The 25224-nt window shown below is 41.0% G+C and overlaps 2 protein-coding genes across 2 annotated transcripts in view; both read left to right on the forward strand.

Moving 5' to 3' along the window:
* The window catches only part of LOC124383133 (plakophilin-4-like), an 80644-nt gene extending 61165 nt beyond the window's left edge, over positions 1-19479 (forward strand). The window contains 13 exon segments of the mRNA XM_046845525.1: positions 3300-3432; positions 5647-5860; positions 10752-10935; positions 11899-12016; positions 12979-13170; positions 13775-13948; positions 14047-14197; positions 14292-14484; positions 14705-14789; positions 14992-15109; positions 15324-15455; positions 17229-17302; positions 18571-19479. Of these exon segments, the coding sequence (XP_046701481.1) occupies positions 3300-3432; positions 5647-5860; positions 10752-10935; positions 11899-12016; positions 12979-13170; positions 13775-13948; positions 14047-14197; positions 14292-14484; positions 14705-14789; positions 14992-15109; positions 15324-15455; positions 17229-17302; positions 18571-18816 (2014 nt within the window). The 3' untranslated portion in view covers positions 18817-19479.
* A 2619-nt stretch (positions 19480-22098) lies between these two features.
* The window catches only part of slc37a1 (solute carrier family 37 member 1), a 22445-nt gene continuing 19319 nt past the window's right edge, over positions 22099-25224 (forward strand). Inside the window, 1 exon segment of the mRNA XM_046845654.1 lies at positions 22099-22232. The gene's annotated coding sequence lies outside the window, so the exon portion shown is untranslated.

The raw sequence follows: 25224 nt of genomic DNA on the forward strand, positions 1-25224 counted from the left end.
ATTGGTGTTCAGATGACTGTTTATCATTTTTAGTAAGAGGTTCTGGTAGCAAAGGTGGTAAGAGAGAATAACACACTTTGGGCCAGGCTTCGGGTTGGTAATGGTATCGCACTACTATGTTTGCACAAACAGTTGTAAAATGTGTGTATGCGTGAGGATAAGTGATGCTGCAGTTGCTTACAGGGCTGTTTTTTGCCCGGTGCTGACTCAACACGGTCGTATTCCCTCCACTCACTCCGGAGTGTGCTGGGCAGGGGGCCAAAACTTTTAAACACTAAGCCTCATGCCTGGTTTCTTTCTGTGGACTCCCACATCGCTCTGTCTCTTCTCTGTATAGCAAAGCAAGACATCCACAAGTGTGTGTGTCTGTGTGTGTGTTTTCTTCTCCCTTTTCTTGACCCACACGCCTCAATTTCCCTGACCTTGCACAGCGGGTGTGCTGTTCACACTCTTGTGTGTGTTGACAGAGGCAGGTGGCTTAAAACAGACACACACATGCAGTTTTGGACACACACACACACACACACACACAGCTAGAGAGAGAGAGGGTACAATGGTCGGGGAGAGATTTATAGATCGTCAGACTAAGTGCTCACTGGGGAAGCGTGTGTGTTTTTGTGTGTGTGTGTGTGTGTGTGTGTGTGTGTGTGTGTGTGTGTGTGTGTGTGTGTGTGTGTTATGTAAACCAAAGCAGGGTAAATGTATTGTGGCTCCAGGCTAATTTTGGTCAGAACGTGCCTGCTTACTAAAGTCAGCCTGTTTTTTCCCCCTAACATGTGTTTTCTGTAGATATAAGTACACAATTTACACTGAGTGACTGAGACATCCATCATCTTCTTCTTCTTCTTCTTCTCTTCCCTGATCTTCTCTTCTTTCTCTTCTCTTCTCTTCTCGTCTTTTCCTCACCTTCTCTTCCTTCTCGTCTCATCTCGTCTCTTTCCTGACCGTCTCTTCTCCTCTCTTCTCTTAGTTCCTCTTCTCCTCTCTTCTCTTCTCTTCTTGTCTCGTCTCTTCTCGTCTCTTCTCTTCTCATCTCTTTCCTTACCTTCTCTTCTCATGTCATCTATTTCCTCACCCTCTCTTTTCATTTCTACTCATGTCATCTTTTTCCTCACCTTCTCTTCTCTTCTCTTCTCTTCTCTTCTCTTCTCTTCTCTTCTCTTCTCTTCTCTTCTCTTCTTGTCTCGTCTCTTCTCTTCCTCACCTTCTTTTCATTTCTAATCATGTAATCTATTTCCTCACCTTCTCTTCTTCTCTTCTCTCTCTTCTCTTCTCTCTTCTCTCTCTTCTCTTCCCTTCCCTTCCCTTCCCTTCCCTTCCCTTCCCAGTAAGGATTTAAATTAGAGTAGATGCAAATAAGAAGCAAAAAATGTAAACTAGGTGTTTTGGGGTTTGAGTTAAACAGTAATTGAATTGGTGCACTGCAAGGTAATCTAACGTTTTGTGGCTGATGTGAGACATCATGTACAGTACAGTATATATTAGTGGTGGGTCGCTGAGTTAGTAGAGGACGAAGACCCGGTAACCAGTTCACAGATTCAGTAATATAACAGCAGAGAGCTTCATTGGTTCAGCAGCTATGGCTATTTATAGAAGGAAAACAAGTTTGGCAGTAATATTGAGCAAATTTCTTTTCGCTGATAATATCTCCGGCCACTGTATTGCTGAGATGGCACTGTTAAATGTCAGCTCTTGGAGAGGATTACGGGTGGGGAAATAGTTTTTTATTGCATTTGAGTTGACAGACAGTTTTGAGTTCCCACCAACTGCTTGAATTTCTCTGCTACTGCCACGAGCAGAATTAGTGGAGGAGTTGTTGTTTTTCATGGAAGCATGCACACAGAGAGGTAATTTTAATTCAGATGAATCGAAATAGCTTGAAGTAGACAAATAGAGGGGTCTAATTTTAGCTTTGTCAATCTTTATTCTGGGTGTAATTAAAGTGTAACAGTTCCAACAGACTCCTGTTTATTGAAACACTGCAACTGCTTGTGGTTTTAGTAGATTTTTTTACCTGTTAATATGCAAAACCTTCACAGGACATACTCATGTATATGCACATTTTTCTTATTTGGGGGGGTAGGGGCCTCAAAATTCTTAATATTGTGCGACCTATAATTCTAGTTCACCTCATGGTTACATCTATGGTACTCATGCTTTTGGATTCCGAATGTATGCGGACACCTGACCATAAGATTTGCTTTTTGAACCTCGCATTCCACATTTAGGCCCCTTTCACTGGTATAATACGCTCCACTCTTCTGGGAAGATGCTCCAGGAGGTGTTGGGAGTTTACTTGTGGAGATATTTTCCATATGCGTGTGATGTACTGTACTGTGTGTCCTCGATTGTTTTAACGTCACATACCGTATCGATTGCCTCACTCGTATTTACGGTCATGCACTATAGCTAATCTTGTGCTTGATTGCTATTGACCGTTGTGCAGATAAATCAAAATGACCCACACATACTGAATCAGCTCATGACCCTCAAGAGGGTTTAGTGTTCAAACAGCCTAATTAGGTTTAGCGTGTCTTATTTCTGCTTGTGTAAGAAACCTAATGATAAAAAACCCTGATGAGTAACTTCCACAACTCCTCATACCTCCTGCAGATGTTGCTCTAGGAAGTAGGAAATCGAACACAAAGACCATAGCTCTGGCAATGATTTCTTGAGATTATCTAGATATCAAACACCAAAACCTCTTGACATTTTTAACCCAAAAGATCGAATAAATGTACATATTATAGTTAAAATGAAAAAAAAAAAAATTACCCTGCACCTTTTACTCAGGCTTGGCTAGCTTCACCCGCTCTGTTGCCAGATCAGGCATGATCCCCTGTGATAGAGCTATTTTTATTCCCTTTATGCCGGTACAGAATGGCCTTCTGTTTGGAGTAACCATTTGTCAAAGTTACATTTCAGGGCTGGTCGTAGACCGAGCGTCCACTACACGCAAACACTAAATCACACTCTGACACTCCCCGGTCCCTGTTGTGAACAGTTTCTTTTCCTGTTATTTTCACACTTGTTCTTTGTGATCCTGGATGATCAATTTGTGCAAAGTGCTATGGGAATGAATGATTTTTCTAGACAGTCTGTTCAGAAGGATACTTCTATATTTATGATTTGTTTATTAATAATAATCATTTATCTACGGCGAGAGTGGTATATACCTACTTCATATATTTCATGCTCCAGAGGCTCAGATTTTCTTGTTTGTTGTTGTTTTTTTTTTTTTTTTTGGGGAACATTTCCTGTTCATTTGTATTTAAAGGAAGTGTGTGTGTGTTTTTCAGAGAATTTGCATGGAGGGACCCAGAATTACCGGAGGTGATTCACATGCTGCAGCATCAGTTTCCCTCTGTGCAGGCCAACGCTGCAGCTTACCTTCAGCACCTGTGTTTCGGTGATAACCGCACTAAGGCAGAGGTAACACACATACACACACACACACACACACACACACACACACACACACACACACACACACATATATGAAGTAAATTCTGAGAACCACGGAAGTATTACAAATGAAGGCTGTTTTAAAACACACATCGTTTTTCAGTTAGTCCATACACACACACAGCGAAGATACGATCATCATGTATGTGTGTGTTCTGCAAAATTCCAAGTTCCATGCTTGTAGATATCTGATCCCAACCCGATCCTTAGAGCTCTGAGCGTGTGAAACTCTGACTCCGCCCTGAGCTTTAGAGATTTGCTCAGCCAGACTTCAGGATATTGCAATTTTTTTTAACCCCCCCTAGAGCTTACACATACCTCAGAAACATTTTTTTTCTTTTCTTCGTGAGCTGCGTTTCTCTCGATCACCGCAGCGATACCAGCGCAGCAGTGTGCGTAAATAAATCACACACTCTCTCTCCCGCCACACAACTCGATTTCTATGTCGTATTTTGTTCTCGCGATTCCAAATAACACAGATAAATACACAATTTCCGAACATTAGCCTTCACTCGGTCGGATCGTTCTGCTCGAGAGCGCCGCGTGTTCCAAAAGAAAGGCCAGATGTTTGGATAGCGATTATCTTTGCACGGCATTGTGTTCCAGGGTGAAGTGTTCACGCCATTTATCTTTAACGGCGCTCCCGCACTCCAAACCCAAATTAAACATCCTCTGGCACCCGGTTATTCCTAAAGACCTTTGCGAATCTCTTGACCTTGATTAACTCGATAGGCCTCTCAGATGGAGGTTGTAATGAGCGTAACTCCCCAGGCACGCCGCTTGGTGGATTCTGCTTTATGCACGCGGTCCATTTAGATTACAGCCACAGGGTTGTTTTTTTCTAGGTTTTTTTTAACCAAAGCCAACATTTGCTTTCTTCAGCATGCAGACTGTCTAGAAATTACGTATTGTGTTGTGCTTGCTTTTCATTACGCTCTATCACTTATAATGGTGATAGCTCATGTGAGGGGAATGTGAACAGAGCTGAGAGTTGAAATGCACTCATACACGACCTGCCTTAAATAGTCCAACTGTTTAACAAATGTATCAATATTACACCTTTCTGTGCATTTGACTTTCCTCCGAAGCCCTGGATTGTGTCCATTAAAGCTACGAAGAGCGGGAAAAAACACGGCCGCTTCTTAGTTTGATTTTGGTTAACAACAAGCAAGAAGATGAACTGTGACGAATGATACCTTCTTACACCCTCGAAACATACAGACAGATAAAACTTTGTCATTGCATAGTACACAGCAATGAAATGCATTTTCACCAGTGAGTGATTGACCAGTGCAGTTCAATATGCAAATATATGTACAGCATGTAATATACACTTTATTGCCAAAAGTATTGGAACACCTGACCTTTCCTGCTATATGTGGTTCTTTTCCAAACTGTTACCACAAAGTTACCACAAACTTGGAAACCCAAAACTCTTCCAGCATGGCAATGCCCCTGTGCACAAAGTGAGCTCCTTGAAGATCTGGTTTACATGCTTTGGAGAGGAAGATCTTGAGTGGCCTGCTATAGAGCTCTAATATCATCCCTACTCAACACCTTTGGGATGAATTGGAACCCTGACTGCAACCCAGACCTCCTCTGCTTTCAATGCTTTTATCTTGTCTCAATAGACAACGAGTAAAGTTCAGTTCAATTATCCAAAAAGTAAAAGGCTTGGACTCTATGAACGAGGCTTCAAAGTTTAAAAAGGTGCCTTAATTTCTGAAAGAAAGGAACTTATTTATTACTAAATCTGTACTAACAAAAGTTACCTCACAGTTCAGATGAGTCAAAGAGGTGATGGTCTTTTCACACTCAAACGTTGTGCACAATATTCGATGTTCGATGCCTACAGTTCATTATTGTTCTTTACAATGATTAATTACAATATATTGAGTGACAAAAAAATGATTTAGACGTATGAATGTACATGTACATTTAGGAAAAATACAAAGTATAAAAGTATAAACTATACAATGTATAAAAAAAAGCTAAGAAAAGTGGAATATTAAATAGTATATAGAATGTGCAAATATTATAAAAAGAAATGAAAAAAAAACATACTGTATAAAAGTAGGAAGTCATGACTGTGTTCATCATGTCTCCAGTCCACTCATCCCTGCTCACGTGTTCTATTAAAACGTTAGTAGTGATTTGATCTCACACGTCACTCTGTGTCAGGTGTGTCGGCTTGGTGGGATCAAGCACCTGGTGGATCTCCTGGACCACAAGGTCGTGGAGGTGCAGCGGAACGCGTGCGGCGCGCTGAGGAACCTGGTGTACGGAAAAGCCACCGACGACAACAAGGTCGGCGTGAGAAACGCCGGGGGCGTGCCGGCTCTGCTCCGCCTGCTGAGGAAGACCGTGGACGCAGAAGTACGAGAGATCATCACAGGTGAGTGTGTGAGCGCGTTCTCCGGATCCGAGCCGAACCCGGCCGCTTTCGAGCGAAATGTGTGCACTCGTCAGCTCGCGTCCCCTGTCAGCATTGAAGCATGCAGTCTGTCTTTCCACTTAACACTTCAGCGTCCTTCTGTCTGCCACGCACTCATTATAAATCACACACTGTAACCAACAAGTGGCTCACAATTCCCTTTTCTCCCTCTGTCTGTCTCGCTCTCTAACTTTCTACTGTCCGTTTCTGATTTTTTTTTTAAAGAATCCTAGGTGCTTCTCCTCGACCGCGTTGCTTGGATACTGACCAACAGCAATGCACTGTGGGATCTCAGGCATGCTATGGACATTACACGCAGGCACAGTGAGGACAAAGCTAACATTCATATTTACTATAAGTGCTGTGTATCCCATATAAATCATACCACAGCGTGTCTGAATCCTTTATTCTGATTGGTCAGAGGATTTTTCTGTAACCACACGGCCCAGCTAATATTGATGCGTTATTGTTTCTATAGTAACAGCTCTTATGCGGGAACTCGCACATGGTCTACAGAAGGAAAAAAAATCGATTACAACATATTGTTGAAGTGGTGAATTTCGTTAGAAGCTGTTTTATTTAATGTATCAGGTGACGATCGCGCGGTAAAGAGGAGTTCCGGGTTTCTTTGTGAAAGAGAAGAAGAAGAAGCAGTGGCAAAGAACAGCTGCTAGAACACAAGTAAAACTATAAACCAACAAAAATGTGCAATGTGATGTTCATTAATAAACCACTGAACATTGACTAAAGTATAAACCGAATAACACACTCCGGGGAAATGTCCAGAACATAGAAATATGTATTATTTATTACTCATTCGGATGTTAAAAATACTCTGATTCGAGTCTCACGTTCCCTCGTCCGTGTTGCTTTTGCATCGCAACGAAGACTTCCTTAATTTATTCTTTATACATAAACAGTGCCTATTATTTACAGTAAGGTTCTCCCCTGGTGTGATCCACCCTTAGACACACGCACAGCACAGACACACAGCCGACCGTCTGACTGGCTGTTCGTATCTGCAAGGTCTAATGATCTATTTCAGCACGGCGGGACTCGGCGGCTACACCGGAGTGTCTGAGTCATCAGTGTCTGAATCAGACCTCCCCTACCGTCCTCGCTGCTAAGCCCGCTTCTGTTTGGGTTGCGTAAGGCTACGCGAGTCTCAGATGTGCCAAAAATGGCTGCGTACCTGTATCGTCTCACACGCCTTGCCTGAGAGTTTGTGCCAGAGGACACGAAACTTCTCGCAGCACCAGGCAGCGTCCTCTGTGCACGAGCGCAAAGTGAAACACACTCGCACCCCTCTAGCGCTTTAAGCATCGTCTCATCCTGCAGTGCAGCAGATGCTGAATTTGTAGAATCGTGACCTGTCGAGTGCGTGTGTGTGTGTGTTTCAGGCACAGTCAATATCATTTGGGAGTGAAGGATTATTAATCACCTGCTTCAGCATACATGGTCACCTCCCTTGAGTCTGAATCATTTGTGTGTGTGTGTGTGTGTGCACTTGTGTGTGTTTAAATTTCCTTTGAGAGTTTATTCACTAGGATTATAGATAAGCAACCCCTGTAGGCAATACATTTACAAATCCTTCTCTCTCTCTCTCTCTCACACACACACACACACACACACACACACTTGAGTATTTGCGTCTAATGGCGTAACACTGCATTTAAATATTGACAAAAGTTGTCGAGTTGTCTCTTTCCCGAAAAAATTCATTTAAATATTTAATAATAATAAGTCATCCTATTTTTTGCTAATATATACTGTAAATGCAGGTTTACGTATATTTACTAGGCATTTTGTCTCTGACTTTGTCTGAACAACACCGCTGATTGCAGACTGCCCCCTGTATGCATGAGGCAAGAAAAAGTAACTAATTCTCTAGCCCTCTGTACCGGATCTCTGACAGCGGTCTGTCCCCTGCTCCAGCAGCTGTCATTAACACCGAAGTGATTAGTTCCGACACCAGCGCGTGTCACGTCGTGTGGCTAATCGGTGGATGACGGTGCCATTTCCAGCAACTGCACGGGGGCAAGAACCCCAGCGTCACCTTAGGATAGTTTCAGCCAATCAGGGCAGAGAACGCATCCAGACCTTCCTGTTTTTTCTCCACAGCGGCTTATTTAGGAATGACACTGTGCCGTCTGAGAGACTTTCTAATCATATGCTCGTCTGGTGGTTTCGCAGCAAAGTCGCCATTTCCAGACCGTAGTCTCTGCTGATTGTCTAACTGATTCCACTGCAGTCGTCGTGGTGACAGACTGCACAGTGTGGCGTCAGCAATGCAGTAATATTAATTCATGGCCTCTGACGGCTGTGAAAAGCAGTGTGTGTAATTGACAGTCGGTTGTGTAAGAGACACACACACACTGAGGAATGCATTTCAGGGTAAACATGTTTGTGACAACTGTTTGGGAAGTGTGACATGTGGCCTGGCCTTGACAGACACGACCAGTGCTGTCAGTCTGTGTGTGTGTGTGTGTGTGTGTGTGTGTGTGTGTGTGTGTGTGTGTGTGTGTGTGTGTGTGTGCGTGTTTTCCCATGAGTTTCACCATGTTGTCAGCCAGGAGAAAAAGGTCTTCATGCTCTGTTCTGTTTAACAGTAGCAAGCAAGGAATAAGGCGCAGACGTGCGTACAGACAAACAGAGGACAAACAATAATGTCGCATACGTATGTGTCCATCAGAAAACATATCCCACACATGTACATGACTGTTGCACAAACAATTTCATTGAAGTAGAAGAACAATGTTTTTGCAATGGTAAGTGGAAGGCCAAGCATCTTTTACTGTGACCGTTAAGCACAGAGGCCATGACTCCTCCCACTGAGATTGCGTCCACGTCCGATCATCTCAAAAGCCACACCTCCTTCACTGTAACTGACTGGCACAGGAACCACGCCTCCTTTAATGGAATTAACTCACACAGAAGTTACACCTTCATCATTGCGACTGACAGACCAAATGTCAGTCCTCCTTTAGTGCAATTGACTAACATTGAAGCCACACCTCAGTACTGTAATTCAACAACAGCGATGCCACACCCACTTTAGTGTAATGAACACAGAAGCCACACCTACTTCGTTGAGTTCGACAGACACTTAGGCCATGCCTCCTTCACTCTTTGTAGACTATACTCTTAACCCTGACTACCATCTGTGCTGCCTTTTTCTTTAAAATGTTTGTTTTCAGTCTCCTGAGGGATGGGGAATGTTTTCCTGAACTCATAATCAGAGGCAGGAGTGTGTGTGTGTGTGTGTGTGTGTGTGTGTGTGTGTGTGTGTGTGTGTGTGTGTGTGTGTGTGTGTGTGTGTGTGGAGTAGGTGAACGCCCTTAGCAGGTCATCATTTCATTTTCCCCAGTTCTAGCCCAAACCCTTATCTCATTAGAGTTGGAGAAGGCAGACTCGGGCACTTTCGCCTTCAAAACATTGTGTTTCTTTCTTTAACTATTATTTTTGGTGTGTCTTTCTCTTTATTTATCTTAGTCTTTCACGTTAACTCATTTCCATTCATTTTCATCACTTGAGGTGCTTCATGGGCATGAATGAGATGAGATCGTGTAGCGTTAGACTGATAATATTGAAAAAAAAATCTGATATAGAAATAGAAACGAAGGACGGAAAAAAAAAAAACCTGAAATGGATTTGTGATTTGATAAATAGCACTTATCATTGAAAAGCATGTACTGTATATGTGTGTAGAATGTTTGTATACATTAACTCTTTTAAGCTGTATGACGTTTCATACAGGAATAGATTGTTTCTTAAGCAGATAAGAAAAACACCTATATATATATATATATATATATATATATATATATATATATATATATATATATATATATATATATTCACGGTGCAGGCTTCTTGTCTCTCTGAGCCCATTAACTGAAAGTACTTTACAGGGAGACACAAACCAGAGCCAGAGGATTTAAGAGCTCACCAGGGAGCCATGGGAAGAAATTTTCCTGCCCACACACACGCGCACACACACACACACACACACACACACACACACACACACCACTTTTGAATTTATAGTGCATCACCTAACTAAAGAGATATCACCTATACAAGCTAATCTTATGTCCTGTTGAGTTTGGTTATTTTGGATTTTATTCAGGTTTTTTTTTTTTTTTCCTTTGCTGGAGAGTTATTTACATTTGACTTCAAGGCAGGATGTTCAACAATGTTCAAAAGGCACAGACATCCTTTGCTTGTTACGTCTACAGATTTATGCATGCATGCTGTGTGTGTATCAGGGCTGTCAGTTCCTTTGAAAGATTTCATTGAAATTGCATGTTAACTTGGTAAAGATCAGGGAGAGTTTCTGTTGCCATTTCTTAATGTGTGTGTATATATATAGTGTGTAAGTGAGAGAGAAAATTCCATATTATCCTCAGTGACAGTAACTTATCTCCCTAACACTCAACTGACGGAGCTGATGCACACTGGCTAATCTAAATCAGGTCACAGCAACACACACACACACACACACACATGCACACACCTGATCTGCCTCATTTCCGGCCACTATAAACAGGTACTCATGAGAAAAGAGGTGATTGAGAAGGACACAGTTGGGTACGTCTACTTTTTCATGAAACACATTCCGCTAGTCAGCCTTGAGCTGACACCTCAGATTTAATCACTTGCGTAAGATTGGTTGTGTGTGTGTGTCTCCACATGCCTCACTGTTCTATAAAAGACTTGATAAGCTCAGACAAGGAGGCTTACCCAGTATGACCTTAACATGTGCTGTGTATTTGCTCAGATTCATACTTATATATCTTTTTTTCCCCCTCGTTTCTGTCCCTCTCTCTTCTTGTATCCTCTCTCTATGCAGGGGTTTTGTGGAACTTGTCCTCCTGCGACGCTGTCAAGATGACAATTGTCCGCGATGCCTTAACGACCCTGACCAACACTGTGATCATTCCACATTCGGGCTGGAGCAGCTCGTCCTACGACGACGACCACAAGCTCAAATTCCACTCGTCACTCGTGCTGCGCAACACCACTGGCTGCCTGAGGTACACACGGTCCTGCAACTCCCCCTGCTGGAGCATTCACACACACAGTCTGCACAGACACATACAGTGCAGGCAATGTTATACGATAGGCTGAAGTTTCCTAGTAGACCTCGAAGAGGATTAGAGCAATTGATTTGACATTTGCAAGTGTTAAAATCCTTCTCCGAGTTATGAATAATTGCACGGTTATGATCTGATTAGGTCTTCAATTAGCCATACAGAATATTCAGCGCATCATCAAACTCTAAATACCAGTCCTTAAGGGCAACAAATGCAGAAAAAGATCCTTCCAACTTTACTCTAAATGTAGTTGTCTTGATGAGGATGTGTTTGATGTTTTGAGGTAACCAGGTTCATACAGTGGCTGTTCAACTTTCACTTTAATGTCACAAGAACACATGCATGTACCTTTAGCTTATAAGCAACGACGGCAAAAACAAAAATCTGCATCCAAACAGTGTTTCCAGACAGAAAAAACCCATATCTGTTTCCCCTCTAATCTGATCTGGGGCATAAGATTTGCTTCTTTCTACTTGTTAGCTTTAGTGCAGAATAAAAGAAGCACCGTCGAGACACTGAGCACGGCTCAGTGTCTGCGTTTGTCGGGGTTAATCATGTAAATGAAACTTCTGACAGTGCAGTGTGTATAACCAGATGCCTGACAGGGATCTAAAAAAATGTATTTAGTAGCCAAACTGCTTTCAACGACTTCAAGATTAAATAACAAACATGTATCTCTACTCACCAAGTAGCATTCGAAAGCTATTGCCAAGCTCGTATATTACACGTGCAATTTTAGACCCAGGTACACGCACACACGCAGTGGCTTTCCTTTTTCCCCGTCAATTCAATCACTGAACCCAGGAGCTTTCGCACGCGTGTGTGTGTGTGTGTGAGCTTTCATTACATCTCAGATATGAAATTGCGCTGAGGTGGTGACCCCCGTGGTGCTTGTTGCCATAGGAACCTGAGCTCAGCGGGAGAGGAGGCCAGGAAGCAGATGCGCTCCTGCGAAGGGCTCGTCGACTCTCTGCTCTACGTCATCAAAGCCTGCGTCAGCACAGCCGACTTTGACAGCAAGGTACACACACACACACAAACTCCTGAGCGTGGACGCACACCTGTTGATATCATTCCAATAAATTTTCCAAAGAGTAACAGATGATAGGTTGCTTTATTCTGACGCCTTTATACTTTATCTTTTTGGGTTACTAAAATGCTTCCAAATCGAGTTTAATTTTTTCGTGAGATTTTATATTCTTATGGACATTTCAGCAAACTGTGCAGTGTTAATCCTACGTACACTTTATTTTTGTCAATGCAAATGCTTTTTCAGCATTGACCCATATACACCCTTTATATGGAGCACATCTGCTGCCGCATAGGCACGCACTGCAGGGGGGGGGAACTTTTGATGTAATAGAAAACTTAAGCTTCACAGTTGAACACCAAAGCATTCAAGGCTTTAAGGCAGGCTCAAATTCCTACTTTCTCGTGTCTTTCTGCCTTCTGCTAGTGTCCTGCATCTCTATTGCCACATTCATTTTGATGTGGATCCTCCTCCCTCCCAGCACGCACAGACATGCTGAATTAAAGTCATTTGTTCAGCTCCTGTCTGGTCTCCAGCTTTAGCACCAGAATATAAGACGGGTCCTTTTGTGAAACAGAAATCGAGAATGTTCATAGTGGAGGCCAAAAACATTTCTTTTACTTCGATTGACCCTTTTTTTTTGGTCCAGTTATCTAAGGGTTTACAGCTCATAGGTGGGGACGGCAGCAGTGTTGTTCATTGCTTAATGGTTATGCATGTGGAATAAAAAGTAGCTCAGTAGAAACAAGATTATTCTTTTTTTTTTCTCTCTGGGTTTCTGGTAAGGGAGGATTTAGTATTTCTTGTGTTCCTGTATGTTTGGTTTTTGTCAACAAGTAATGGCTTTAATTTCGTCACGATGCAGAATTGATTGACTTCTGTCCTTAAGCTCAGGATTTTTACTCAAAGAGCATCTGAAACCTTCCTGACTTTTTCCTCGTTTGCTCGCTCAGATTGTGGAGAACTGCATTTGCACTCTGAGGAACCTCTCGTACCGGTTGGAGCTGGAGATGCCGCCGTCACGCCTGATAGATAATCAAGAGACGGACGGGTTGCCGGCGACAGAGTCACCAAGTAAAGAGGCAGACCACAGCTGCTGGGGGAGGAAGAGGAAGAAAAAGAAGAAGGGTGTACAGGAGGAGCAGGTGAGCCACGAGAACACACGTTCTCCTACTCTCTGTCTGTAATGTTCCCATGAAGCAATATAGTGCATTTATGCCTATCAGAGACATGATGATATCGCTTTAATACACTGTTCTAATAACAGGAAACTGGCATGTATCTGGAATCACTAAGACGGCTTGGCTTGTATACAGTCAGTCCCATTATTCAGGAATAATTGCCTTGGCATACGAGGTGGTATCAAAAACTTTAGCGCCGTTAACAAGAAAGTACTTTATTTACTATTTATTACGGAACTCTTTGATACCACCTCGTATCACAGCATTGAACACAGAGTTCTGCAGTCTGTAGCATGGCGTGAAATAGAAAGTAGCCCACAGAACCTGCTAATGACTTTATTACTCATTACTAAGTAAATTAATTAGAAGTCCTTTTCTGCCATCATTTTGCTCTTCGGATCTGATCTATACAACACTCTGGCAGGCAGCAATACGAAAATCTATAAAACAGGCCCACGCACATGTTCTCACAAATGTAATGTCCACTGTAACGCCTTTTTTTGCATGATAGTTGCTCCTAATAGGAGTTAAGGATTTGCTGATAATACAGTACGTGTGTCTCGTTCAGTGGGACGGCGTGGGGCCGATCCCCGGTTTCTCCAAGTCTCCCAAAGGAGCTGAGATGCTGTGGCACCCCGCAGTGGTGAAGCCTTACCTCACGCTACTGGCCGAGAGCTCCAACCCCGCAACACTAGAGGGGGCCGCCGGCTCACTGCAGAATCTTTCCGCCGGCAACTGGAAGGTACGTCGTGCATTTGAGCACAGAACACAAATCCTGAACAAGATATCATATGCAGATTGTCAATCAGACTCAAGTTAATCCCTTCTCTGTTCCCGTAGTTCTCAGCGTATATCCGTGCGGCAGTGAGGAAGGAAAAAGGCTTGCCCATCTTGGTGGAGCTGCTGAGGATGGATAACGACCGCGTGGTGTGTTCTGTAGCCACAGCGCTCAGAAACATGGCCCTGGACGTCAGGAACAAGGAGCTGATCGGTCAGAAAGCACCTTTCGATAACGTTGACGTTGTTTAAATTGAATTTGAAATCGAAACAACCACTAAATATACGCGAATATGTGTGTAAAACAGGGAAGTACGCGATGCGGGACTTGGTGAACCGGCTGCCCGGAGGAAGCACTACTCAGCTGTCTGATGAGACGGTGGCAGCCATTTGCTGCACGCTCCACGAGGTCTCGAGCAAAAACATGGAGAACGCCAAAGCTCTCGCCGACACGGGAGGCATCGAGAAACTCGTCAACATCACCAAGGGTCGTGGAGAAAGGTCCGTTCGGTTCTCTCTCTCTCTCTGACACACACACACACACACACACACACGTGTTAATACACTTGGGCTTCGATGCTAAATGCATCCTGTTTAGTGCTAATTAGACAGATTGGAATGAAGGCGGTGACTGAGTGTTAACATCATGAAGCTAACGAACCTTGCTAACAGTGCAGCAGCTGTAGATGATTGATGGCGCCTACGTTTGGCTGTGCCGTAGGTACTCGATGAAGGTGGTGAAGGCTGCCGCGCAGGTGCTCAACACACTGTGGCAGTACAAAGATCTGCGCACTATCTACAAGAAGGTGAGTGAGAGTGCAACTGTGACTTGATACCCTGCACTTTGATGCATCGTATTTGTATCAATAGGACGGTAACACCAAAAGTGCCATTGAGGAGCTACTCCAGGTGCAAGGGATCAACCATACGTGGCATTTAGTCTTCCACGGCCATGCTTAAAGAGCCAGTATGAGTGTGTGCCTGATGTGTGTTTGCTGTTTTGTACAGGATGGATGGAATCAGAATCACTTCTTGACTCCTGTGTCCACACTGGAGAGGGAGCGCTTCAAATCTCAACCTACGTTACCTTCCAACTCCCTGCAGATGTCTCCAGTCAATAAGACAGGTACGTGTGTGTGTGTGTGCGTGCGTGTGCAATACAGCTCAGTGGTGAGCAAATCGGAAGCATGCAGCTCAAGTCTATAAAAGACACTTCATATAGAAGCTTTTCATGTTTGTGCTTTGCGACACAGGAACGATTCCACAAAAGCAAGCAGCAGTGACAGCGAACGTGTGTGTGTTTAATCAGTAACGAAACAGAATGTGTGTTTCCCCCGCAGCGGGCAGCACCACTTCGTCTCCAGCCGTGTTGGGGATTAAAGAGCAGCGCTCTGATTATCAGCGGACACAGCCACCTATGCAATTTTATAACTACCAAGGAGACAGCAGCGTGCATAAAACCCCGTACACAGGTATGGCCTAAGCCGCTCAAAGCATCGAGCAGCAGATTAACTCGGTCAGGATATCAAGTTGTCTCAGCTGTAAGATTAGATTAGCCTATGAAAGGAGTTTCAAGCATTTAAGCGATTTAATCGGCCGTAACATCAGATACGAGCTACAACAATAGTCGCTCACATCAGCCCCGTTCCTGGCTCTAATAAGACGCGGAAAAAACAGCATGCCACTCTAGCTCAGTGATTACAGTTCCGAAAACAGGGTTCCCACACGTTTCCAAGAATCGGCTCACTCAAATGTTCACCGCATCTGAAAACAAGATTATATTCTCCTGAAATCAGTCATCTATATTCAGAACTATCATTTGTGAAAATCATTTTCGTGCATTATTAGACATCGCAAGAGTCTTTTTATAGTAAGCATGAGCACACGTAGACGTTTCCACACGCCTCTCGCTTCACATTCGGTTAAAATATTTCCAAAAATACTTTTAACGCTCCAGTTACAAACACAACAAACAGTCCATTTCATAACTATGACTTTTAATTTGTCACTTTCCCCAGAAGCACTTTTAACAAGAAGATTCAAATCAGACTGTGTTCTTTGGAAACCGTTTCTTCTAGCTGAGTGAAAATAAACACTTTATAGGGCCCGCAGACCAAATACGGCGTGCCCCTGCATTTGGAACGGCCCTCTGAACAAAGCCAGAGACATATTTTGGAATTGTCATTTTAAATATATTTTTTACTCATCAAATATTTATTATATAATAAATGCTGTCTTTCAAACTAAAATTTCTCTCAGTTATTAACAGAGGTCGAGAGACCGATACTGAAATCTATACTGATAGTTTTTCCGGCTTTCAGTCCGCTGTCATTACGAGAGCGGCCTCTAGAGGCGAATCACTGATGCCACGTGCTGTTTGTTTATGTTCTGTATATTATATTTATTGTTTATAATTTATTAATGAATATATTCATATTTATTTAAATGGGTAAATCTTTTTTTTTTAATCCAATATCTATTTTAAAAATGCAGTTGATTAATTGGTTATGGGCAAGTACGATCCAACGTTTTGGTAGCCGTAAAATCCAACATCGGTCGACTTAATGTAGCCTAATTATTTTTAGATTTACCCACTAACCGTATGCATAAGTAAATGTTTTGATTTCAATAGCGATGAATATGAAAAACGTCATTATTATAGTAGGTGATGTATCTCTTGAAAAGTGATGCTCATCTGTCTGTACGGTGCAGAACAAAAGCAAAATAATTACATTTAAAATCAATACAATCTCTAATACTGGTAGTCGCTCTGGCCCATGTCATTTTCTGTTACAGACCGACCAAACCCTCACAGAAAAAAGATTTGTGGACCCCTGCTATATTCTGTCCCAAATGTCAGCTATTTAATATTCCTTGTTTATTGACCCGTTATATAAATTCAATATTACAGTCGCAACTGGGTTGTTATACTGAAAATTCCATATATTTGCGGAATATTGCCTACATGATCGAGATAATTAGCAACATAACATAAGCAGCAATTTTTTAAGATATATAATTTTTTATCATTAATGGGAAAAACATAAATGAACCTGTAGCAGGGAATCATAATCATAGAGCTCGTTTTATTCTGTGCTTTAAAACTACTAGCTGTACCTTCACTACTGACTTGAAATGGTCTGGGAATTTGGGATTATGTCTCATTTACTTTGTTATTTAATTATTATTATTCATTTACTATATTAGTTTTTTATCAAAACTGTGTCTCGCTGTGTCTTTTTCAGGGTCGGTGAAATCATCTCCATTTTATCTCAGCTCTTACTCCTCACCCAACAGAGATGAATCCAGGAGAGGCCAGGTAACCCCCAACACACACACACACACACACACACACACACACACACACACACACACACACACACACACATATATATACACACACACACACACACTCACTCCATGTTTCTTGTACCTAAAATTCTCCTTAATGGCTGAGTAGGAATGAGTTGACTTTCTTCCTAAACTCCACCAGGGGGCAGTGTCCTACTGAGTAACGATGCAGAACAGCAGTTACCAAATCCTGTTTGAAATTAGCAATTTCATAATTTCTATTACAAATTATAATTTAATGACAGTGTGCACCCACGCTGGCATGCACTTCACAAGTTCATGCTACAATAAAAAAATATATTTTCAGATCAAACCCATCAGCATGTCATCTGTACACATGCATTAATAGAGATTAGAGGAAAATCTTTCACTTCTGTACATGCCACAGAATCTTAGATATAAAGTAATCATGTTTTATATTTAAAACAAATGTTACAGCATCCCTAGAGCAGCTGGTTTACTGTTACAGCTGGACTTTTCACCAATCAATCAGGCCATGTTTTTGGATTAAACGTATGAAAATAATATGGATTCATTCAAAAGTATTTATTTCATTTGGTTCATAATTAGATATTGGCTATTGGTAAATACGTGGGGTTTTTTTGTATCGCTTGAAGAAGTGATCAGGCATTTAAAAAAAAAAAAACTCCTTGGACCCTTGTAAGGACCGAGATCATTTTAGTACTCTGTCTGGAATTGTACCTGTTGTGAGAGACGTATGTAATAAATACTAGCGGTAGACCGATTTTACCGATAGCTAGGTTGTACTGAACTTCAATAAAAAATACTGAAGCGTGAAAATGTGGTAAAGGAAATAAATATGTATATAATTGTATCATTAATAAATAATGAATAATAAATATGATACAGCACTAACTGTGCACCGTGTGCTCTTCGTGCAGCACGCAGTCTCTCATGTCAAAACAAACAGCATGTAACGGCAGCGATTCGCCTCTAGAGGCCGCTCTCGTAATGACAGCAGTCCATAAGCCGGAAAAAAACGATCAGCATGGACTATCAGTGGCGATGAACTGGTTTTGCCTCTAATAAATGTATATATAAGTTAATATAAGGTTATATTTGGCTTTTCAGTTTCTGCTCAAGCAAATCCATCCAACACATTTAATACATTTCATCAATATATTTAATGTATTTATTATTATTTTCAATAACTGATGTATCTGAAATGTAGCTGTACATATCGAGCGTTAAACGTGCGTTTCTTTTCTTTGCCAGCAGCATATATATTATGCGGACGAGGCCGCACGGAGGGGCTACGAGCCGTATCGGACGTATGTGCAGTCACCGCAGGGATACGATGACCCCTACTTGGAGGAAACAGTGCAGTTCTCAACTACAGACTACCCCACACAGCCTCACACACTCAAAGCCACCACCAATTATGTAGACTTTTACTCGAGCACACGCAGAGCCTCTTACCGCACTGAACAGTACCCGGGCTCACCGGACTCCTGGGTATAAAGACATGAAAAAAAATGAACCGACAGCATCCTTAGTACTGTGTCTGATTTCAACAGAGATGGATTTCGAATGTGGCTGATGGGAAAGATGGAATGAACGAAGCCAAAGAAGGAAAAGAAGCAAAGTGTGTGTTTTGTCCATGGCAGAAGAAAGAAAGTAGAAGAGGTGTGTGTGGAAGTGTGCGAGCGAGTGAATAAGTGAGAGTTCTGCTCCGATTTTATTTTCTTATGGCAGCGCAGGTGACGGTGGTCAGAGGAAGCAGCGCGTGGATTACAGAAAGGTGTTTTTTGTTTTGCGTCAGAGAATCAGAGAGAAACGATGTGTATGAACTCAGACTGAAATCAATCATGAACTTATACCTGTATAAAAAAACAAAACAACAAAAGATAAAGAGATATTGCTAATAATGATGATAAATAATGATCTTAAGAAGTTAGTTTAAACAGAGGGAACAAAAGTGTATACGTACGTCTCGTCGAGATTGTGAACGCCACTGAGTCTTGTACATTTCCTTCAGAACACTGTAAATACCGAGAAGAAAATGCAGCGCCACATTGAAGAGATGTAGAAATCTATAAATATAGTGAAAAGGCGGGAGAACCTGGCACCATGATATACAACAGTCTATCTGAAGTAATAAAAATTCATCTTTGTTTTTTAGAATTCTGCCTTTTCTTTCTGTGTGGGTTTGTTTGTTTGTTTGTTTGTTTATTTTTAAATTTCCATTAAATGGGTTTTGCTCATTTTAAAGAGATCCTAAAAAAAAAAAAAAAAAAAAAAGGATGTATGCCTGGTTGAGGTAAAGGAAAAGGCTTTGTTCTGTCATTGACTGTGGATGGGGCTGACAATCATAAAACTTTCTTTCCATTAGGGGTCGCCACAGCGGATCATCCGCATGTTTGATTTGGCATGTTTTTACGCTGGATGCCCTTCCTAACACAACCCTCCCCATTTATCCGGGCTTGGGACCGGCACTAAGAGTGGCTGGGGTTGGGCTGGGCTTGGGTAAGATCGCCACATCCTAACCACTAGACCACCAGGGACCGGGGCTGACAATCATAAACTGCTCTGAATTCAGTATAAAACAGACCTGATCATTTATTTGAATATTTTAGAATCATATATTTTTGTCAGCTAAAAGTACAAGTACACTGTATAGACAAAATATGCACATGTGGACACATTGCCTTTTTTTTTTTTTTTTTTTTTTTTTTTGTTTGTTTTTAACATCCCATTACACATTTACTCTCCATTACAGAGGTTTAAAAATAAAATTTAAGCCCTATATCATTGCATCAAAAACACAAATTCATTGTTAGCAACTGGCCTTATCCAAGCCCTAAATACTGTTACTACAGATCAAGGTGTATAGAGAGTAAAACAGCGAGAGTAACATTAAACAGAAAGAAAGAAAGAAAGAAAGAAAGAAAGAAAGAAAGAAAGAAAGAAAGAAAGAAAGAGTAGATATTAAGTTAAAGGTGCCATACATACGAGGTAGATGTGATAGATATAAGGTTGGGATGAAGGTAGTGTAAGAACAGAGTTAAGTAAAGTGCGAGTGCACGACCCCACTTTAGAAGCAGGACGAATGTAAAAGCATCTAAAGAGCTTGGCGAGATCGCATTAAAACGGCGAGGATGATGAATATGTAGCAGAAGACTCTGAGTTAGAGCACTGGGATGAATATGTGATGAGATGACACCTCTGACACCATAAATGCAAACATTTCTGCTTTGAGATGGACATGATTTCCATTTGTTCTGTATGCAAATAAGCACTTGGTAATTTCACTGGCCGAAAGGGTCCCGTGTTACATGAGCATTTTAGTATAAAACCATCTAGTGAGTGTAACAGGCTCAGTAAATTGGAGTGAACGTAAAAGGAGAAAAAGCTGCGAATTGTGGAAATATTCCACTTCCGTCAGGAACGAAGGCAAAACATGGCACAGTGTAGCAAAGTCCAGAGTCTGAAATCGAGCAGTAAAAACCATTCAGAGCTTTAATTAAATGTAACCCTTTTTCCCCTTTTCCAAGATAACAAGATGATCGACATTTATATCTATTGTAAGATCTAAACTTGGACATAATTGTCGTTGTAGTGATGCAACAAAACTTGTTTGGTAGCTCTGAGATCAGCAGCACAAAGAAAACGGAGGAATAAACAAAAGATAATTGCACTAAAAATATGACTATGTACAATGAAATATAAAGTATGTGAAGTGGGACTTGGTGCAAACAGTGTAAACAGGAATATCAGAAATAAGGAAATGTTGCACAAGTTATACTAATAATAATCAGTGCATCTTTAATAACTAATAAAATGCTTTCAAATGATTATGTATACAAGTGTTGTTGTGCATTCACACACAGCTTAATCTGAATAGTCACAATCGGTTTCTTACAAGCTGCAACTTTCAGTCTTTGTTACAAACTTACGTAATTTTAGAACATTTATTAATTTTATTTTATTTTGTAACAAGGTGACATTTTTCCCCCCAGTTTCAGATCCACGTACAAATGTAAAGATTACCATGATCTCCTCATAAATGTACTGGTTGATTCTGGATTCTCTGGTTTCTTCTCTACATCTTGGAACATTCTGGAAGGCTGACAGGCTACTTAACAAGTGTGTGTGTGTGTATGCAGTATGTCATGTAACTGATGACCCAGGCAGGTGTCATCGCCCTGAACCAGGGGTTCTACGGATTAAACTGAATCAGGAAAGGGGTTCCCTATTCAGCTGCGATGCTGTGGATGAAAAGATGATTATGAACAAATAGAAAGCTTTTTGACCCAAGAAATACCCACCATTGTCCCGCCCAGCTAAAACTGCTGGATGTGCAGTGGACACTACATGATCACGTGGTCATGTGTGTCTGTTTTGAGGGGGGGGGGGGTTGTTAAGTGACAACTGTAAATTAGCGTGGTTTCGATCGCTAAGGAGTCGACTCTTCCTTTGAATCGACTCTTTGGAATCGACTCTTACAAAAGGATGCAGGTTACTCTTGCAGTGTAGTATATATATATATATATATATATATATATATATATATATATATATATATATATATATATATTTATTTATTTATTTATTTAAAAATCCATAGAATAAAAAAAAATTTTCAATATATAGTTAGGTACATATAGATAAAAATATATGGCCTAAATTACTGAATGAACATCGGCGAGATGTTTGAGAGCTGAAAAAGTAAACATGCGATCTTCCATCAACATCCACTTACTTTCACTTACTTCCGCTCTTTGCGTTTGATGATTGTGTAGTTCCGGTAGTCTGTGATTGGCTCGTCTCTGGGTGACGCCCCGCCCCCTATGTGTCTGCCTCCAAACCTGTACGAGGAAGGAGGAAGTGGAGCTGAGCGCCGGTCAGTGGGAGACTCGAATTTATATTACATTGAGGTAAGAAGCGTTTCAGTACATTATAAATACCACGTTAAAGATTAAATCTGGTTCTGTATCACTCGGGATTCATATTTGGTGTTGTTTAGTGTTGGGCGGTTCGCGTGTTGCTGTTATAGCTAGAACAGAGTCCAGGTGACATTGGGTGAATCTCAAACATGAGTACGTGTTCATTTACACCCTACTTAGTGTTTTTTATTATCATAGTTCTGGAATTAACACGCACCTGGACAGATGCTTTGTGTTCACACATGCTGCTGTTATAATGTATTATTCACTCCTATCCATCCATCCATCCATCCATCCATCCATCCATCCATCCATCCATCCATCGTGTCTACATATACACTCATTTTTCTAATCTCTATGTGTCTAATCTATCGATCAGATCTATGTGTGTCTAATCTATATGTCGTTGGTCTAATATCTGTGTCTGATTCATATGTCTAGACATTGTTTAAGTTTCTATGTGGTCTAATCTCAGAGTGTCTAATCTATATATGCACTTATTAGTATAGTCTCTGTGAGGTCTAACCTCTGTGTCCAATGTATATGTCTAGCCATCTATATACACAGACATTGGTCTAATCTGTATTAGTGTATTCTATATGTCTAATTAATATATAAAACCATATCTCTATTCTGGGTGTCTAATTTAATATATTTATATTGCTCAAGCCTCTGTGCCTCACACATACAGTATCTGTATATTCGGATATACAGTTGAAGGTACAGTCGCAGGTTATTGTACTAGTTCAGCTGTCGGATTCTTTGAGTGGAGATTTGAGATCAGATCGCAGGTAACTGTAGTATCTGAGGTGTGGTTCTTTTGCCACATGCCTTGTTTTTCCAGTCAAAGCAAACACTGAAGCCGGAACGCTGCCTCTCTGACGTAGGTGGATTCTCGCTCTTGAGTCCTGAAGTCACATTTTATTGACCATGCTGGTGTCTTTGGCATTCACTCAAGATCTCTGATTTCAGTGCTCTGAGTGCTGCTGCTGTAAAAAGAGCTAGAGTTCATAATTCACGTTCACATTTATTATAGTGATTGACCTTTACCTGGCTGGGATTTTGGTATAGCTACCATTTGGTTCAGTTGAGATCTTGTTCCTGTTATCAGAGGCATGTATTGAAGCGTGTGTGCTTTAAGTGTATCAACCCGAGTTTCATCATCTACACAGTGAAAGTCAGCGGAACTTTATCAACAATCAGTTATCATAAAAATGGGCCAGATATTTACTGAAACGATGAAACTTTCCGTTTTAACAACATTCTGCTGATTTTTAGACGCTTTCCTAAAGCTAAATACAAGGATTGCACAGTGAATGACTGGAAGAAGGGTCTCTGTACAGATGAGTCTAAATTGGAAGACGTTAGCAGACTGTTTTGGGGTGGGGACGGTTGGGTTGGGCTTATTCCGGCTGAAAGGAATTCAAAACCAACGTGGCTTTCAAGCAATGGAGTGCAACTATTTGGAACCACCTTCACCATACAACAAGACAATGACCCGAGGCTTACAACATTTGGCTGGAGTGTTTTCTATCATCAAATAATCTGCTCCATCGCTACATCTAAATCCTACTGAACTGCTCTGGCATGAACTGGATCACAAGGTCAGGAAATAATCTCAGAATAGTGAAAAACACCTTTGGCAATTTTTAGAAGAGGCCAAAAGTATTTTAGCTGAATGTTTGGAGAAACTGACTGTCTGGATGCCAAGATCGTGTCATGCTGTTATTCGTGCTGAGGGAGGATTTTTCACTGAATATAAAGTGCAACATCTGTAAATGTATATATTTGTTTCTTCAAAGCAAATTTGATACCAGGTATATTACCAGGTTTGTTGCATTTAAACTGAAGGAAATTTATGATAAAAGACTAGGTGTCTCCTGTTTGTATATATAAAAGACTAGGTGTCTCCTGTATGTATATATATATATATATAAAAGACTAGGTGTCTCCTGTATGTGTATATATAAAAGACTAGGTGTCTCCGGTATGTATATATAAAAGACTAGGTGTCTCCTGTATGTATATATAAAAGACTAGGTGTCTCCGGTATGTATATATAAAAGACTAGGTGTCTCCTGTATGTATATATAAAAGACTAGGTGTCTCCGGATGTATATATAAAAGACTAGGTGTCCTGTATGTATATATAAAAGACTAGGTGTCTCCAGTATGTGTATATATAAAAGACTAGGTGTCTCCTGTATGTATATATAAAAGACTAGGTGTCTCCGGTATGTATATATAAAAGACTAGGTGTCTCCGGTATGTATATATAAAAGACTAGGTGTCTCCGTATGTATATATAAAAGACTAGGTGTCTCCTGTATGTATATATAAAAGACTAGGTGTCTCCTGTATGTATATATAAAAGACTAGGTGTCTCCTGTATGTATATATAAAAGACTAGGTGTCTCCTGTATGTATATATAAAAGACTAGGTGTCTCCTGTTTGTATATATAAAAGACTAGGTGTCCCCTGTATGTATATATAAAAGACTAGGTGTCTCCGGTATGTATATATAAAAGACTAGGTGTCTCCTGTATGTATATATAAAAGACTAGGTGTCTCCTGTATGTATATATAAAAGACTAGGTGTCTCCTGTATGTATATATAAAAGACTAGGTGTCTCCTGTATGTATATATAAAAGACTAGGTGTCCCCTGTATGTATATATAAAAGACTAGGTGTCTCCGGGATGTATATATAAAAGACTAGGTGTCCCCTGTATGTATATATAAAAGACTAGGTGTCTCCTGTATATATAAAAGACTAGGTGTCTCCTGTATGTATATATAAAAGACTAGGTGTCTCCGGTATGTATATAAAAGACTAGGTGTCTCCTGTATGTATATATAAAAGACTAGGTGTCTCCTGTATGTATATATAAAAGACTAGGTGTCTCCTGTATGTATATATAAAAGACTAGGTGTCTCGGGATGTATATATAAAAGACTAGGTGTCTCCTGTATGTATATATA

The sequence above is a fragment of the Silurus meridionalis genome, chromosome 3 (genome assembly GCF_014805685.1).
Source record: "Silurus meridionalis isolate SWU-2019-XX chromosome 3, ASM1480568v1, whole genome shotgun sequence".
NCBI classification, from domain to species: domain Eukaryota; kingdom Metazoa; phylum Chordata; class Actinopteri; order Siluriformes; family Siluridae; genus Silurus; species Silurus meridionalis.